Below are 19,093 nucleotides of genomic sequence, written 5' to 3' on the forward strand. Positions count from 1 at the left end.
TATTATTATTGTTATTATTAGCTATTATCTCATCATAGTTATCGTCTCATGAACCCTCATTCATGGAGACTTTATTTGGTTGGGTAGGAGCTCAGAAACCCCAAATATGAACCATGTTCTTCAGATAAGAGATCAAGTTTCTTAAAAAGTTCAGAACAGGGTCTTGACTTTCAGATAAAGGTCAAATGGTGGGGAAGACAATTTGGAAATCAACCGTCTCTGTCTTAGTCAGCATTCCCATAGCTGAGCTTCATCACACACACCTACACACACCATTGTTTCCTAACAAACAGCACTGTGCAAATGTTTTATTTGGTGTGAACACACTTTGCCTTTAAAACAGCACCAGTACTCCTCGGTACACTTGTGCGCAGTTTTTCAAGGTACTTCTCGGCAGGCAGGTTGTTTCAAGCATCTTGGAGAAGTTGCCACAGTTCTTCTGTGGATTTCAGCGTCTCAGCTGCTTCTGTCTCTTCATGTAATCCCAGACTGACTCCATGATGTTGAGATCAGGGCCCTGTGGGGGCTAAACCATCTGTTGCAGGACTCCTTGTTCTTTTTGATGCTGAAGATGGTTCTTTATGACTCTGGCTGGATGTTTGAGGTTGTTGTCACACTGCAGAATAAATCTGGGATTGATCAGACGCTTCCCTGATGGTATTGTATGATGAATAAGAATCCAAACATCTAAAGTGCCTAAAACCTTTGCACAGCACTGTGTGTTTGTCTTATATAGCAAACTAACTGTACTGTGAGTCTCTGTCTCCGACATCTAAAAACCAAGTTTCCCAAGCTCCAGCCTGACTCTACTGCGAGTTGGGAACCTCTGGTTTAGAGAAAACCCTGGGGGACACATTGTAATGCCAGTGCCAAGTTAAGAAAGGAAATGCCATGATCCTTCCCAGGAGATAAAGGCCATTTTCTACCCCCAAATTTGCAAGGTTAACTGCTCTCCTCTGGCAGTATGTCAGATGTAGATTCCTGTCTCTGAGAGGAAAAAGACTCAAAAGACGAGCCTAAAAACCAACAGCGTAAAGGCTTGAAGTGGAAGTCACATTCTGTACAGTGACGGTTTGAAACTCAGATGCTTTGTGGCAGGAAGAGAGAGATAGAGGAGGATGCAGAAGTGGTATGAGCTTTTAAAGATAGCCTACTGGTATTTATATAGAGCATGAGGGCATGGGCTGACAGGATGACGTGCTGTAGCATGCAGACTGCTGTTACTTTACTGAGCACACCCAGAACACGCCCACAACGCACCACACACACTTGTCTACAACACTACCGGGCCCCAGAAGACGGATCATACTTCTGTTTCTTCTTCCTTGAGCTGCTTTCTGTTCCTCCGCGTTTTGTCTGTCTTCTATTTTTGTGTGTTTGGTGAATAGAGGCAGGGATGGCGGAGCTTGAGGGCCTGGAATTTGGGAAGTCGGACTTTGTACTGCTGGATGAGGTGACGATGGAGCAGTTTATGGAGAATCTGAAGTTGAGGTAAGGCCTGAGACGCTGTTTAGAGAGGAGGAAGGGAGGGGGAGGAGGGTGGAAGCAGCTGGGTGTCAGAGATGCCACCGGTAACGCTTCATACATGCCTGATATGTGAAGCTTTATATTCCTTCAAATTTTTGTTTAGTTGGCTGAAAAATAAGTTAAAATTAGTATAAAATAAGTAAGATTCGGGTATACTTAACTGTTTCTGACACTCACAAACTTATAAAACGTATTAATTCATAATAGTATTATTGGATTACCACCTTACCTTGACTAGTCCCCCGTAAGTAAGCGGTTAAGACAGGACATAAAGATGAATCATAAAGTAGAAAAGAGAGATGTAAGCATGACTCACATGTACCATGACTTTCCCGCTCACCATAGGGGTTGAACTTGCGGTTGATAAAACACGCTCGCTGTCATGCAAAGCAAATAAAAGGTGCCACAATACCACGGAAAGTCTCACCAAACTTTCCCAACTCTAAATGTGAATGTAACTTGCTTTTTTATCTTATCTTGTGAGCTTTCTGCTCTTTTGCATGTAACTTCTACACTTCTCTATTATACTTCTCTGAGTCCAGACATCTTTTTTTTTTTTTTTTTTTTCTTGACCATTCTCACTTCCTTGGCATCTTTCACATGGCGGTAACGTGAGAGGTCAACAGAGGCAGGACAAACACCAACATGACAAAAAGTATTAAAAAAACAAAAGTTGCAGATTTTTATTAGAAAATGATTCACACTTTCAAAGCTGACGTGTTGGGGCTGTAAATTAACATTTTTCACATAGTCACTTCGGCTCAGCGGATGTGTGACATCATTGGTTTTTATGTAGAGTTTCATCACACAGCTTGATCAGACTTGCCTGGTAGCAAAGCAAGAAGGTGCTAAAACAAAGTTTGAGATGTTATCTGCCTTGCTTTAATGATTTACTTTTTTACAGCACCTGTGAGTTCAGTGTTTTTGTTTTTGCTTGAAAATTGAAATATTTTCCTTTATTTGCTAGTATTAGGCTTGTAATCACCACTACCACTATCTCCAAAAATTATGAACAAATTCCCACAACGTTTGGTGGATATAAAGATTTTGGGGCAAAGAACAACAGATTTGATATTGGTTGTTGTGCTTTTCATGGGAAGCAGGAAGGAGGCTGGGGTAACTTCTCTATTTTTTGACACCAAAATTACTCAGTGGAAACCTCAAATTTGTTATGACAGAGCTAGAGAAAAATTCCTGCTTTTAAGGGTGATTTACACTATTTAAAAAAAACATCCTTGTCATTGACAGATCTTCCTAGACACCGCCCACACGAGTTTATAAATGAGGAAGGTGCCTTTTCTGTAAATGGCTAAAAAAAGTGTAAATGTGGATTTTAAGTTTACAGTATGAATTGTGATATTTGTGTTCAAAGAAAAGTCCCACATTCAAAATTTCACTTAAGTATCTTTACAGAAGTGATATAAGTAAAAGTACTCATTATGAAGAATGGCGTCTTACAGAGTCGTAATGTAAACTGTAATGTTTAATAACATGACAAAGTGGTGCCAGGTCTTTTGTGTTTTGTTTAAAGTTGCAATACATGATATTCAGCCACTAGATGTCACACTACAGCACCAACAGACCTAAACAAATGTGTCGTTTACTCAATAAAGTTGGCAAAAAAATAAATAAAAAGAAAGCCGACAGCTCACAAAACTCATATCAAACTGTTAAACTAGGCAGTGCTGATCAAATATGGATAAAGATTCTGTTAGTGCATTGCCTGTTTCTCAAATGTCTTCAGAAACATATTTTAGTTTACTGTTTAGCTGTAATTTGAGAACGTTTGTGACGCGGCCGCCCATCTTGGAAACGGATGTGGAGGACACGGAGGGACTCACCATGGATGTATAAAGAGAACTAGATACAGGAAGAGCGCCGGGCTTTGAAGCAAATTTGACATAGCGGCCAAACCGTGTAATTACAACGTCACGTGACGCTCACTGGCCTAAAAAGACTTTTTTCCATAGACTTACATTGTGAAAGAGACGTCTGTAAATCAGCAGATACATATTTTTGAGCATCACAACTCGACTTGTCTAACTATCAGAATTTGATCCATTCGGTCAGATCACATTTCAAAAGCCTAGAAGAGCCGCACGATTGAGTTGTTTTATCCCATTCAAGCTAGCCGGTGGGCTAAACCGGAAATAGCCGACTCACCCGGCAAAAGCCACTAGTGCGCTTGCTCTATGGGCCGCACAGATGCGGAAGCAATGCGGAAGAAGTTGAACTTTTTTGGCTTGACGTACCACTGAGCAACTTTCATAGGAATGAATGGGGCCTCGGCTCCGACGCTGTATCCAGTTCTCTTTATACATACATGGGACTCACATGCTCGTGTGGCCGGTGCGGCTACCAAAACATAGAACAGAGAAGCTCTGATAACAACACACACAGAGGGAGTGTGACTTCATTCTCTGCTCAGGTCAGCGTTACTCCAGTATATCTTTACATAGCAAATAGTTGTTTGCTGACATCCAGTGAGGCTCAATGTCATTTATTGCACCTTTGAACTACAGCACAATATATCACATTTCATGATCTTAACATGCCGGTATGTTTCACGTCTTAAATCTTTATCAAAAATGTGACTTTTACTCATTTAATTGAGCAAAAAGTACAATATTTCCCTCTGAAATGTAGTGCAGTGAATGTATGAGGATGCACAAACTCAAAACACTCAAGTAAACTACAAAAGCTGAAATTTGTAGTCAGGTAATGATGCTTGAGTGAATGTCCTTTGTCATTTACTTCCTCTGGACATTGTTATAAGACATGATGGACAAGTGATTCGTGTTCAACAACCTATCCAGGCTGCTAACATGGAGTTAATGCCTGGTTTCCATTATTAACATCCTACAGTAGCTTTATCATTAATCTACAGTTAACCTGGTGAACACAATGTGGTTCATGAGTTCACAAGTCTCACTTAAATAAAACATGACCAGCCCACTAACATCACACTGGCTGTGTCCTCCAAATTTGGGGATAAAAAGGCCACATTTGTAGGAGCCTTTGAAATCAGTCCGCCTTGTTCCTGCCTTGTCTCATTATATGATTTATTAGGTCTATAAACGCAGACCTTGGAGGACCCAGCCCCTGAACTGGGACACTGCTGATGGGTCCAAGGCTCTATCTTGTACTGACTAACGCGTAGTCACCAACTCATTTGTCTATTTATCTATCTGTCTCATTTGTCAAGCTAGACATGCAATAAAAAACGTTAAGTGGTGTGTAATTTAGAAGCTCAATTAACCACTGTGACACGCCAGTTTCAACCCTCATAGCTAAACTAACCCACAAAAATCTTACCCAAGGATGAAACGCCCATGGACCGCAAGTTTCATTTCCTGCTCTCAGAGTACACTTGTGTCACTTCCTGTCAGCTCTGTATGACATAAAGGTGCATTATCTGTAACTCTTAGCCCAGCCAGAGATGGTGTAAAAACGTCATTGGAAACTGCTTTCTACCCCCTTAAATGAATAAAACCCTCAGTCTATTTACAGTAATTAATTTATAATATATACAGCATATAGTGCTACCTGTACATGCATTTATAATTTACACCAGTATCATTGTCTTTTGTGTGGACAGGTTCGAGAAGGGCCGTATCTACACCTTCATCGGAGAAGTGGTCGTCTCCGTTAATCCATACAGACAGATGGACATTTACGGGAAAGATACCATTGATGCGTATCGGGGCCGGGAGCTGTATGAAAACCCGCCTCACCTGTATGCAGTGTCCGATGCTGCCTATAAAGCCATGAAGAGACGGGCCAAAGACACCTGCATTGTCATATCAGGTTTGACTCTTTCACACTCTTAAACTCTGTTAACCACAGTCCTGCTAAGTGTGAACTTTCTGCTGCGTATCACCTGATGTTTGTTGGACACCTACCAAGTTCAAGCAAACAAACAACACGTTCTCAGTTCCCTTCTTAATGGAACGAATGCTTTACGTTTACTTTGATAAAATCAATACCACAGACTGAATGTCTCCACACAAGTTCCCAGTTGAAACACACTGAAAAACAGAAATAGTTGGATGGAAGGAAAATATAAAGACCATTTTGCTAATGGGACCATAAATGTACGGTGTGACACCAGATAAAAAGGTTGTTGTTACCTAAATCAAAAAGATTGTCCTCTGTACAGGCTATTTAAGACATCTCAGGCTCGACTTGTAAGTCTTTACATTGTCAGACTTATTGGCTCAATGATCTTCAGTCTAGGGCTGAAACTAATGACTATTCTCTAAATGGTCTAAAATATCAGAAAATAGAGAAAAATCTCTTTTTCCAGAGTTCTGGGTGACATATTTTAATGTCTTAAACTTGTATAAAACTTAAGATATTCAGTTTAGAATCACAGAAGACAAAATTGTCGCAGAGTAATTTTCAGTAAGTCGACTAAACGACCAGCAGTAAGTTGTAACAGTCGTCGTCTTCGAGTGACTAGTGTTTTAGGCTATTTATAGCTACTGAGAAGAGTCTCACATCCTAGTAAGTCTCTGATCGCTGTAAGTTCACAGGAGTTTTATTGTGTCCTTTCTAAAGCTGGAGAAGATTAAATATTCAGTGAGAGGTTATTCTGATGAGTTCTACATGAAGTGTCATCTTTTTTACCGTTCTTCAACTCTCTTCAGTTTCTGTCCCCTGATTGTCGCCCCCGCTTTTTCTTTCCCTTTCCTTTTTGTTTGTTTGTTTTATTACTGTATTATTGTTTATTGTTTTATTTACTTTTCCTTTTTGTCCCTTCTCTTTCCCATACAAGTGAGTAGGTTACGGATCTCCTTTTCTGGAGCAATTTTTTTTTTAAATTCTTTTTTGTGTGTGTGTTTGTCTTTCATTTTCTTTTCTTTTGTTTCTGTGGGCTTGAGTTTTGAATAGTATAAAAACGCCTTTAAAAAGGCAGAAAGTACGGCTTGTTATTCTTTTGATCCCCTGAGATGAGTACTTCGATTATACTGTTATTATTATATTTCTGTGGTTTAGCTTTGATTCTCATTGTTAAAGCGACATTGTTTATATTTCTTTTTTATTACATTTACATGCATTCTTAAAAATATTAAGCAAACAAATGAATAAAAAGGACATTAAAATGCAAAAATAGCATTTGCCAACAAGGCAGTTAGCCTAATAGTTGGTCTCCTAGCAACACTGTTGTCAAGACTTCAGCTACTTAAAAGACTTCGATCAATAAAGGCATTAATCAGCTTCTGGTGTTGTCACTTCATGAGCCTCAGTAACACTGAGCTACATTTAATATGAAGACGTTTGGCATATTCAGAGTGCCAGGAATAAATCTCATGGACGTACACTAAATACTTTTACATGAAAATGAATTAAAATAGTTAAAGACACCAGTGATGCCTGTGTTGATGCAGCTTGTCAATGATAATACAGTACAATATGCATGTCTGCGTTTATCTCACATTGTGGTTAAAAACCTTAGAAATCAGCAATATGTTGATCGGCGCCATGTACTGGTAGATCAGATACCAGCTTCAATTTCTCTATACGAAACAAGCAACACTGCAGAGATATTTTGATATGCAGAAGTTACGGTTTGTTTATCAGTGTTGTGAAATCTTTTTTTTGTGTGTCAGGTGAAAGTGGGGCAGGAAAAACAGAAGCCAGTAAATACATCATGCAGTACATTGCAGCCATCACAAACCCAAGCCAGAGAGCGGAGGTCGAGAGGTGAGTGGTGGTTGAAGTTAAAAGGCAATATTACAGTAACTTAACGATCGGATTCATTAAAGTAGTGTTATAAAGTGAAATGTAGACCCAATTCAAATCAATAATTGGATCACGAGAATTTGATGTCACCATAAATCATCTCACTTTTGACTCCCATTTTCACCTCCCTCATGGCTTCTCCTCACGTGTTTCCATCAACGATTACCGCCGTGTAATAAATCAGCGTGAAAAATGTGCTGCTCAAGTCCAACTGCGTGCTGGAGGCCTTTGGGAACGCCAAGACGAATCGCAACGACAACTCCAGCCGCTTCGGCAAGTACATGGACATCAACTTCAACTTCAACGGCGATCCCACGGGAGGACACATCAACAACTACCTGCTGGAGAAGGTGAGAGGAAGTGGGCGGGATGATAGAGGGGCATCAGGCTGCAGACAGGAAACTTTCAAGGGTCTAAATAACATAGAAACAAAAGATGTTCTTTTGGGAAATAGTGACCCCGACTCATCAGAAAAGTACTGAAAAGTTCTTCATTTCTACTGTTTAATTACATCTTTTCTTCTGAGCATGAATGTTTCATGAGGTGATGAAGAGGTGTGAGGGAACATCCATGAATAGATGTATCTGTGAAGCCGGTGTTAATGAATGGCTCACCTGGGGCTACTTGATGCCGCCGCATTTATCCGCTCTGTTAAAGAACCGTCTGGCACTCAGAGTCGGTGTGAATGATGACGGCGTGATTCATTCTCAGAGGGCAGAAATAACCACAGTCTTGTTTCTGGGCCGCCTTGTTTCTCTGTCGGCAGTCAAAGTGGTGCTGCTGGAGTCACATTATTGGTAATTGGTTTGTTCTTTAAGGCAAGTGTCGGCCTTAAAGAAAAAAAACCTCCGGTGGTGATTTTGTTGCTTGGTGGTAGATTTTTCTTATTCCTACAGAAAACTAAGTGGTTTTGACTGCATGATGTTACTTTTAGGTATTTTGAGCACAGCTAGAGCAGAGATGGGAAACATTTTCAACTGTCTGAAACACAAGTGTTAAACGTCAGGTTTTGGTGTTGATCGCTTAGAATCAAAGAGCAAAGACCTTATTTTTAGACCTGCCGTTTGTCACCAATGTTCAGCAGCTATCAAGGGAAAAAAATCTGTCATTAACACATGAAACTGACTGTTGACTCATTACCAAGTACAGCCACAAATGCTTTTTGAGCACTTTTCTGCACTTTCAGCTCGCAGCGTTACTTTAGCTTTTTCTTTTTCGACTACTTTGACCTCTGTGCGACTATAATTAGTCCTTATGTTGTCGGTTGTGAAAACTAAGACATCTGACTGCTGACTTCATAGCTGAGAAATCAGTGTTCACACAATCACTGGTGTTAATTATCATTTACATCACTTATTCTTCCTGCTGTACACAACCTAGAAGTTTGAGAGAAACAAATGCTTTGGGTTGTCCAAAGCAAATTTAAAAAAAGAAAACACTTACTTAGGTTAATTCAGATGAGGCAGGTTGATGAATTTAATGTCATTTAACATCATAAGAGTGTCTGAAGGTGGACGTTTGGTTTACTACCATTATCTGTTTTCCTGTTCAAGTCCAGAGTGGTCCAGCAGCAAAACGGGGAGAGGAACTTCCACTCATTTTACCAGGTAAAGTCTGACCTGCAATGCTGCTGCAAAACTTACACTGAATGCGTTCACTGCTCATTGAACTCTTATCCAAATTAATTACTGAGTATCAAATGGGTTACTGCTCAGTAACTCATACACAATAATATCTGATTATAAATTGGAATATTTGTTGTGTTTTCACAGTTACTGCGTGGAGGCTCCGATCAAATGCTGGAGTCATTTCACCTGCAGAACGATCCGGCTGTTTATATCTATACCAAAGAAGGAGCTGCAACCACCGTGAGTTTGCCACCTTTAACTTTTTTTTGTTTCAGAGTTAGTTAAAGAAAAAACAAAAAGAATTGACTTTTTAAATATTTCTCTGTCGATTAAAGTCTTCTCCTCTCTTTCTTTAGACCTCCAACAACGATCGCACCAGCCACAAAGCAGTGATGAGCGCGCTGGAAGTGATCGGCTTCTCCAAAGAAGAGATTAACTCAATTTATCAGATTCTGGCCTCCATTCTGCTTCTGGTAAGTTATGGCAGTGTTTGTGAATATTTCCAAAAGATTAATACTTGTGCTCCAAGATTAAAATGATGTGAAACTGTAAAACGGATATTGATAAGGAGAGAGATGATTATTTAGATACAGTAACACTAAACATCCAGAAGAGAAGAGGTCTTGGTTCTTATAATCAAATGTAATGATAAATTTTTCAGGGTAATCTGCAGTTTGAGAGCGATGGTGAAGACGTCCTGATCCAGGGCGTCGAAGTTGTGAACCACATCTCTGAGTTAACAGCCACAGACTCGGAAAGCGTCAGTAAGAGCCTTCTTTACCGCACTGTGGCCACCGGGGGCGGCGAGGTGATAGAGAAGGGCCACACAGCGGAAGACGCCTGCTTTGGACGGGACGCTTTCTGCAAGGTGCTAAAATATTCTCTCATGAGTGTTTATTTTCCAATCATACAGCTCTAAACTAATCAGAATGAGATTTCCACTTTATACAGATTAGCTGTTTTATAGCTTTACAAGGACGAGGAAATTGTGTTAACATAATCAGTGTAACACACCTCTTATATTAGATTTTCACACTTGTCACTTTATTTTAATCTCCGGCTCTGTTAAATTATTTCCTCGCTGGCTGCAGGCTCTCTATGAGAGACTTTTTGGCTGGATCGTGTCCCGCATCAACAGCGTCATTGAAGTTAAAGACTACAACCCAGTGCTTCATGGGAAAAACACAGTCATCGGTGTGCTGGATATCTACGGCTTTGAGATCTTCGACAACAACAGGTCGGCTCCCTTTGTGTTGCTAAGTCGACTGTGTTTGTTTATTTAAATGGAAGGAAATTAGTCATGATCGATGATGATGTTGCTCAAGTGTTTGTTCCTCTGTTGTCGGACAGTTTCGAACAATTCTGCATCAACTACTGCAATGAGAAGCTGCAGCAGCTTTTCATTGAGCTGATCCTGCGACAGGAACAAGGCGAATATCAGAGAGAAGGCATCACCTGGCAACATGTGAGAAACACACCCAAACAATAACACATGTACACAAATACACTGACGTGCAAATACAAAGCTGCAGATACAAAGCTGTTCTGCATTTGCAACTGTATATCAGTGACACCATCAGATCAGTCTGTTCACACACTGTAGAGACAAGTTAGCATGTGAAGGTTTGGATTACGGATATTTGTATTGTAACATAATGAAGTTTACCAATGTTTGCATAAGATAAATACAGAAAAATGGAATCCAAGCCACGTTATGCTTCCATCAAAAAGTGAAATGCTAATGTTAGAATAAAAATTTATGAGTGTGACGCATACGTGACACATAAGGGCAAGTTTGTAAGTGATTCACCACTTGGACATTCACTGATACTCATTGTGATTGCACAAACATGCACAAAACCACGTGCAAACAGTACAAGCAAACACACACACATGCCAAAAAATCCACACACACTAGCATGACTTCATTCATAAATATCCGTCTTGTTTTCTTTCACATAACGACGGTGTTGTTCACACACAGATCAACTACTTCAACAACCAGATCATCGTAGACCTGGTGGAGCAGCCGCATAAAGGAATCATCTCCATTTTAGACGAAGCTTGCCTCACCGTCGGTAAAGTCACCGACACCGTCTGCCTGGACAGCATGGACACCAAACTGGCCCAGCATCCCCACTACACCTCCCGCAAGGTGAGAGACAAGTTACAGTGTCTTTTTCTCTCCTCCTCACATGATTCTGTTGTTCCCAACTTTCAGGTTATCTCCGTAAATCACGTCAACAGCAAATTTAGCACTTGTCAAGGATTTTTCAGAAGGTCTTTTTTTTAAAAAACTCCCAACTCACATGATCATTCTGCTGCTAAACATGAAACTGTGAGAAAAGGGTGTTAAAGTATGAAAAGGGATCTTGGAATATGTGGTTATAACTTCATTGAGTTAGTAGGAAGTGATTTTTTGTTGACATATCCTCTTCTGAGTTTACTGTGTAAAACAAAAATTAAGAAATCTTAGTTTGTTGGTTGGTTTTTTTTTTTCTCTGAAATTGCTGTTGCTAACCTTTCTTTTCAAGGACATTATGTTTTGCAATTGTAATAGTCATCAGGTTGAATGATGAAACATTACAACATCATAACTGTGAAATCATTTGTGCATGATTTTCCATGAGCTCTCACAAATTCAGTCACTTCAAAAATACATTCATTTCAATCTGTTCAAGGAAAAAGCAGTTTTCAGAGGTGAATGAATAGAAACACACCTGTAGGATGTTGTCTCGAGTGTCACAAAGGGACAAAAGGCTTGTTCAAAAAGCAATGAGGGTTTTACTTGTTTGCATTACCAACTAGAAATACAATGCAAATAAACAAATATATAATTTTTAAAAAATACATTTTTTTCTCATAAAGTTGTGTGTTTTCATTTGATTCAGACTTAAAATTGATAAGCAAGAGTAAAAAGTCACTCTTTACACCAGTGTGACTTTAAAACTTGCAGTTTTGAGTTTCTGTCAGTAGAGAGCAGAGTTTCTCCAAAGTTTTGGCTTCAGGGTTTCATGTAACATAAGATGCTTTTCAAACAGCAGTGGCTCCAAAATGCAGCCATCATTCCCTTCTTTTAAAAAGCTGACCTTCGGTAATTCACACTTAATAAGTAAGTTGTTTTTCATGACTGTCGACTCTGCTCTCACACTGTCTGTCGTCTCCCCGTTTCTAGCTCACCCCCACTGACAAAAGCATGGACTTCCAGAAACACTTTCGTATTCGCCACTATGCTGGAGACGTCACGTGAGTTGCTCATACATTCATACACTTTTTTTGTAGTGGTTTGCTTTGGCCTGGACCGGTCTGTGCCAGAAAAAGTGACAGGATGTAATGCAGAGTTCAGGAGTGTAAGCCTTATAATCCTATTAAAGGAGGTCAGTTTATGACAGCAGCGGGTTTATTCATAGAGACATTCCAGTGGCGTTATTGGTGTTTGTGCTCAAAATGACAACTGTGCTGACCAGGTAATGTTGTAAGTTCAATTTTAATGATTATTATTAACGCCCTGAAAGGATTTTGGTTAATATTTACCAGAACCTATTTTGTATATAATGTATGACGGCTTCTTGGATAATTTTTGTCTGGGCCTATGACCACAGCTGTGATCTTACAGGTATCTTGCATGTGGAAATATATTCCCAGAGACTGCAGGAAGCTCAGATAGCTCATAGTTTGAGGATAACATTACAGGGAAGATTTCTACTGAGATGTAAATGTGAGTTTAAATAAAAGATAAGACATTTATCTTTCCAAAAATAGCAAGACCGTGTGTTTTTGTCACTAAATAAGGCTGTATTATTAAATAATAAAATCATCCCTTTAGAGAACAGTACATGATAATTATAGAGGATAAACTCTGTCCAACTCTTAATATGAAATTTGATAGATTTTTTTGGTAATTTTTGTCTAATCTTGTTTTTGTCTAGTTGTAAATAAAGATTTGGTGAGGCGACTTGCAAAAAGGTCCTTGATCAGATTCAAACACAAGATGTTTTGAGCCACCAGGACTTCACAGGACAAAATAGATCATAAATCACATGAAGCGCTAGAAAGCTGATATACTGTGAGCATTAGGGGGCTTTTAATGTTTTATCCTTATGTGAAAGCACAATTTTGTTTATGTTAGTGGTTGTTTGGCTTATGATGATCACAGACTAGAGATGAAACACTTTGTTCAATTTCCCGCTCCATCACTGCTCTACATCCTTAATGTGCTCACTGGATTTAAACATCACAGTGGCCAGATGAAGCCCCTGGCCAGCAGTCACCCGTCATGGCTTTGGTTTCAGAAGAATCCCTCTGCTCACGTGTACTGCCCTCAATCTAGAGAGGGGAAGGACATTAATATGTCAAGGGAACACGAAAGGGGGGAGGAGGAGGAGGAGGTGGAGGACAGGGAGGGATGGAGCCAGCTGATGAGACAATTTTGGCTCTCGGATGTAGCGGCAGCAGTAATCAGAAAGAAGTGGAGTAGGGTTTTATTGAGGGTTCTTTGACTCGGGGAAATCCAGGCTAACACGATGTTGAACACACACCGAAATACGGAGCAATTTCATCCGTCTCTGAAGCTAAGGACGGATCTCACAGACAATTACTGCACTGTGTTTTTTCCCCCAATAACCCCCCCCCCCCCTCGCTGTGAGCCCTCCTTCATGCCAGCGGTCAGTGATGAAAGAAGTATTCAGATCCTTTACTCAAGTAAAAGTACTAATAACTCATTGGTAAATTATCAGGAAAATGGCCTCTGTTTGTGTTCATTACATTATTATTACTGATGATTCATGTTATAGATTAATTTGCTGATTATTTTCTTGAGCAATCCGTTCACTGTTTGGCGTGTGAAACATCAGAAAATACAGAGAAATGCTCATCGCAGTTACCCAGAGCCCAAAATTATTCAGTTGACTGTATTTTAAGACAAAGAAAAACAGCAAATCTTAATGTTTGAGAAGCTGATAACTGATTGTGACAATCAATCCGTTATCAAAAGAGTTGCAGGTTCATTTTCTTGATATGTTTTGTATGTAAAATCTGTAAAGTAACCAGTAACTATAAAGGTAATGGTGTAAAAAGTACAATAATGCCTTCTGAAAGGTTTTGGAGTGGAAGTATTAAGTAGCAGAGATTGGAAACACTCTAATGTTTCACTTAAGTGCAGAGTACTTGAGTAAATGTACTACTTATCTTCCACCGCTGCCCGTGTTAATGACGGGCTGGATAAGAGCGCGTGTGACAGACCTGCAGTGATAATGACAGATGGCCGTCCCTGTCACTGCGTGTCCCCGTCAGCAAGCCTCGCCTCGTCTCAGGGCCACGTCGGGGTCGCTCCAGCTGAGCTGTCACCCCTCGTATATGCTTCCCGGTGGCACTGGCCCCCCCATCATCCCCTGTCCCATCCCATCCCATCTGAGTCTATCCTTACCCTGGCTAAATATACCCTCGTCCTCGCCACCCGTTGCCTACACGCCCCCCCCCCTCCACCCTTCCACCCTCCACCAAACCAGCACTGTCACAAGCTTTGACCTACTTCGCTCTCTCCTCCTCCTCCTCCTCCTTCTCTTTCCTCATGCTGTTTCCTCCTTTCCTCCTCCGTCTGTACTGCAACCCTCACCTGGCTTCTCTTCGCCATCCACACAGGAATTCCCTGCAGTATTTCAGCCTGCACATGCAGCACTTTGAGCAGCCATAAGATCGATCAAATCCCCTCACTGCACAACTTTATATCGCAGGAAGTTGTCGCTTGGTTCTCTCGGTAGCGTGCTACCTTTTCACCTTGTTTAACGGCCCTCTCCTTGCACCAACTCTGACCTTCATGCTTAAATATACTTCCCTCTAAATCATCATCCCGTCTCAGGAGAGGGCCACTGCCTTCATCTCTGGCGTGTCCTCTCCTGTTTGTCCTGTCCTGTCCTGTCCTGTCCTTGTAAATGAGTGTTGTGCCTTGTTATTGTGTGTTCTGACTGCTCTCTCCTCTTCTCCTTTCACACTGTGTCTCTCTTCGGCGAGCTTCCCAGAATCTGGTCAGGTGGTTTTCAGTGCTCGTGAGCCAAGGGGACACATCTGTCATAGCCAGCCTCCGCTTCTTTTGCCTCCAGATGTGACAGCCTAGGACACAGTCACAGGGCCATGCAGACCACATGTGACACACTGTGTGTCTTGTTTGTTTTGTTTTTTTTCTTTTTTGTGTGTGTGTCTGTTAGAGAAGAAGGCGTGAGGAGATGATATGTAGATGAATTTTAAAACGTACATGTGGAAGAGAGTGGGAGCTTCTGCTTACGTACATATGTGCAATTTTTTTTCCGCCCTCTAAAAAAAAAAAAAAGGATGCATTTTTTAAATTGCAAAGCATCCTCACTGTACAAGATATTGTCGCTTTGTGAATGAGCAAAGAGAGGGGAAGGTTTTATTTGAGGCAGAGCTTACACTACAGCAGGCTCTTGCCCTGCGGCTGCTCGGCTTATGTAACTGTGCCTTACAGTGCGCCCGTGACCTCCCACTGATGCCTCACCAAAACCAACTGAGCAGTTTGAAGTGAGGCAGACAGATTAGTTTGTAGACGGTTCAGTTTTTTTTTTTTCCAAACGTGAGCCTCGGATGGGGGGGAGTGGGGGGGGGGGATTCGACCATGTTCCTAATTTGTAAATCGACTAAGCGGCGTGACTCTTGTTCTAATCCTCTAGCCTGAGGATTGTGAATCATTTGGAGCAAAGTGGAGTCCGTTACCGGGTTGTAATAGTGACCCCTGCGTTTACAGACACTTGCTGTATAAACTGTGTTGCTGTCTGTCTGGCTTCCTCTATAATTTTAGCATCTTGACTCTTTTCCTGACACACCACTTCAGTCAAAGTCCCCTCTTGAGTGGGGCCTCCCTCCTTCTTTTGAACTACTTATTTTAGCCAATAACTCTCAATTACTGTCACTTTCTCCCTCTACGTCTATTACAGATATTCCGTCGAGGGCTTTTTGGACAAAAACAAGGACCTGCTTTTCCAAGATTTCAAGCGCCTCATGTACAACAGGTGCCAAATACAGTCTTCACTGACATTTTTTTCTGACACCATCATGCTCTTGACAGTTCAGCAACTGGGTTAAGTGTATAAATAAATTTCTTCTTTATGCTGTTTGTACATCACTCCTCTGCTAGCCTAGTTAATCGTGTCCTTTCTTGACTTTTGCCCCCTTTTCTTGCTCCTTTCTCTCTTTAAGTGCCAACCCAGTCCTGAAGGAGATGTGGCCAGATGGTCAGCTGAGCATCACAGAGGTCACAAAGCGACCTCTGACTGCGGCCACCCTCTTCAAGAACTCCATCATAGCCTTGGTGGATAAACTGGCCTGCAAGGTCAGTAGTTTCTGCGCACGACTGACATCCTGTTCTTTTCCCTTTAACCCCCGGAAGAAGCTGCGGATGACTGATTAAAGCTTATTATTACTCAATTCTGACAAGTATAAAGTAAAACCAAGCAATGCTGCAGAGAGCAGTAACCACAGAAGCAGTGAAGTTGAGAAGAAAAGGGTTTAAAAGTTGCAAGCTAGTCGGTAAACTGTGAAACAGAGAGAAAGATTGTAGAGATGAGTTGTATCTCTGCTTTGCTGTTTTGTCTACTATTAATATTTACATTAAAAGTTATATAATACATTAATATACAATCTAAGACATTCAGCTATGTGACTTAAAGGTAATTTAAGACCACTAGAGTCAAAAGCTAAGCGCTAGTTAGCTTTAGCGGGAGTTTAGCTGTTTTTTCTCCATTATTATCGGACTTTTCATTAGTTTTGGGAAACAATGTAATTATCAGGATATCAGGTTTCATCAAAATTGATATTAATTATGGAAAACAGCCAAGGAAAAATCAGTTAATACATTTAGGTTCAAGGCTAGCTGAGGCTATTTCATCTGCTAGTTTTTCACTTCTTGCTTCAGCCGTCTAGTTTCCTGTTTCTGTGTTGCAGGACAGTAAATGCAACAGCAGCTTTGAGGGTCAGATTATGCATTTACTGCAGTTTGTCTTGGTTTTCTAGCTCTGTTTTCACACAGGTTATATGTTTCTATGGCATAATGATTTTGTAACTGATAAAATAGGTGCCAAAAAGTCAGATTTGACCGAATATGTTGTTACTGCATTTTAGCTTCGTAGGGAAGAATAGGTGTCAAATCTAAGTCATTAAAGGCTTGCTACTTCGTTTATATTTTTATGTCGGAGTTAGTGTTTCGCACCAATGTAGATCTTCTCTCCAGTTTACTCAACTGTCGTCATCCGGCAGATGCTGGTTCCTGTAATGTTTGTATGAGTCACGGGCTATTCTGAGGCTGCCAATGAGTCTGTGATGCCGCTTTTGGGAAGGAGTCACCGTGCATGACAAACTATGGAGCGAGAGGAAGTGCAGCAGGAACATGTATGCATAGCAGTCTGCTCTTTTAGGTGTCAGAGAGTAACAGTTTTTGTGGGTCGCTTGTCCTCATCATGTGTGACAGTGAGTGGAGGTGGGAGGGTGCGCGTGGGGGGGGAGGGGGGTGGCGAACCACAAAATGTGCTGCTCACCTTTTCTGGCCTCATCTCACTGACTGAAGTCTGACATTTCCTGCTGTTATTTTGGGACAGCCTGCTGTTGGGCTGTTGTAGCATCTCATCTCAGTGTGTGAGGTAAAATGAAAGGAAACTCTTCTGGCAACTGTTCCCCCCCTCCCTTTTCCCTTCAGGTCACATTAAAAGAGTGAAAGCTTTCTTCAACAGTCATACAGGAGCACCTGTGCCCATCCTGCCCATCTCTTTGGCTCCCAAACCCCATTAACTGTCTCTTTTCTTAAATCTGGGGGCACACATGCACATGCATCATTGATATTACGGACAGTGATGCCAGGGAGCACTCAGAAAGGGCTCACTTTGTTCCACCTTGTTTATCTTTCATGGACAGAGAGTGACGGTGATAAAAAACACGGCAGTCCGTCCTTTGACAGGATATCACGTCCCTTAGAGATCCCTGTCAAGGTGCAGGCGTCCTGCTATAACTCCACTCCAGGCTTTATTGTTTTCAAAGTTTAAATGTGCAGTTAAATGTGCTGTTAATAAATAGATGTGCTGGATGTGTTATGAGGCTCATCTGCTCACTGCAACGTCTGTTGAAATACTCTGCAAGTCTGATTAAGGTCAGTGAACTCAGTTTGTCAGTTTTGCAGCTCGGCTGCGGCTCAAGTGACGGTTTACAGACTGAGTTTAGTTTATTTACTTGCACAGTGATGAACGCAGCAGTGGTGAAAACAATGACAGAAACATGACAAAAATCAAAGACAAATACAAGTTTGTGCAGGTGATAAAACAAGAGTGTTATGAAAAATATTGCCTCAATCATACAAACACTGAATCATCCTGAGTGTTGCAAATACATAATACAGCGTCAGTGCTTTTACTGGAAATGTATCATTGCTGCCTTACTTTCGTTTTCTTTCGGCTCTGTACCGTAAGTGCAATATTTTTGTACAGTAATGTGATGATATGACACTTCATTGATCCCTGCTGGGAAGTCTGGTAAAATATTTGACAGTAAATAAAAACATGTCATGTGAGAAGGTGACAGAGATTCAGTGGCCTCTGGTTGAAATATGATCTGACCGCCGCTGACTCCTGCAGCCCAACAACTCTGAAATAAAATCAGCAAACTTTGTCTTGTCTTCCAGGAGCCGTACTACGTGCGATGCATAAAGCCCAACGAGATGAAGTCGTCGGTGTTGTTCGACGATGCGCGCTGCCAGCATCAGGTGGCGTACCTCGGCCTGCTGGAGAACGTCATGGTGCGCAGGGCCGGCTTCGCTTACAGGCAGCCCTACGCTCGCTTCCTGCAGCGGTAAGAGGATATGTTCACTCTGTTAAGCAAGACTTCTTCGGTGTTTCAGCTCTTCCTTTGGTAAATTTCCCTGTGAGGAAGTTGAGACAAAGTTCTTTCTGTTTTCACTACATCAGCAGCTCAGTGTAACACCAGGGGTGTAAAATGTACCAAACTATTCTGTTCCAGCAGTGGTTGCTACTCTGATCAAATGTTACTTTGAATTACTACCACAGTGTTACATGTGTTATCCACAGTACACAGACTGAGTTATTAGCTAAGCTTTGGCTTGTGCAGAGGAGAGAAAGAAAGTCACAAAAAAGTCAAACACTGCAAAGATGAGAAGTCCAGAAACCTGCTGCCACAAGTGC

General features: G+C 41.2%; 1 protein-coding gene across 2 annotated transcripts in view; it reads left to right on the plus strand.

The window, feature by feature from the left end:
- myo1g (myosin IG) overlaps nucleotides 1-19,093 on the plus strand; it is a 52,551-nt gene continuing 33,458 nt past the window's right edge. Inside the window, exons 1-15 of one of the 2 annotated variants that reach the window (XR_010931652.1) lie at nucleotides 1-1,491; nucleotides 5,126-5,334; nucleotides 7,140-7,233; nucleotides 7,457-7,622; nucleotides 8,826-8,879; nucleotides 9,045-9,140; nucleotides 9,257-9,373; nucleotides 9,562-9,768; nucleotides 9,992-10,137; nucleotides 10,251-10,365; nucleotides 10,885-11,055; nucleotides 12,076-12,146; nucleotides 15,848-15,922; nucleotides 16,110-16,242; nucleotides 18,577-18,743. Coding sequence is in view for 1 of the 2 variants with exons in the window: in XM_067612416.1 (XP_067468517.1) it covers nucleotides 1,397-1,491; nucleotides 5,126-5,334; nucleotides 7,140-7,233; nucleotides 7,457-7,622; nucleotides 8,826-8,879; nucleotides 9,045-9,140; nucleotides 9,257-9,373; nucleotides 9,562-9,768; nucleotides 9,992-10,137; nucleotides 10,251-10,365; nucleotides 10,885-11,055; nucleotides 12,076-12,146; nucleotides 15,848-15,922; nucleotides 16,110-16,242; nucleotides 18,577-18,743 (1,916 nt within the window). In the remaining variant the exon portion in view is untranslated. The remainder of the gene's footprint in view (nucleotides 1,492-5,125; nucleotides 5,335-7,139; nucleotides 7,234-7,456; nucleotides 7,623-8,825; nucleotides 8,880-9,044; nucleotides 9,141-9,256; nucleotides 9,374-9,561; nucleotides 9,769-9,991; nucleotides 10,138-10,250; nucleotides 10,366-10,884; nucleotides 11,056-12,075; nucleotides 12,147-15,847; nucleotides 15,923-16,109; nucleotides 16,243-18,576; nucleotides 18,744-19,093) is intronic. The other variant, XM_067612416.1, reaches the window with a different exon arrangement.

The sequence above is a fragment of the Thunnus thynnus genome, chromosome 15, assembly GCF_963924715.1.
Source record: "Thunnus thynnus chromosome 15, fThuThy2.1, whole genome shotgun sequence".
In the NCBI taxonomy this organism is placed as follows: Eukaryota; Metazoa; Chordata; class Actinopteri; order Scombriformes; family Scombridae; genus Thunnus; species Thunnus thynnus.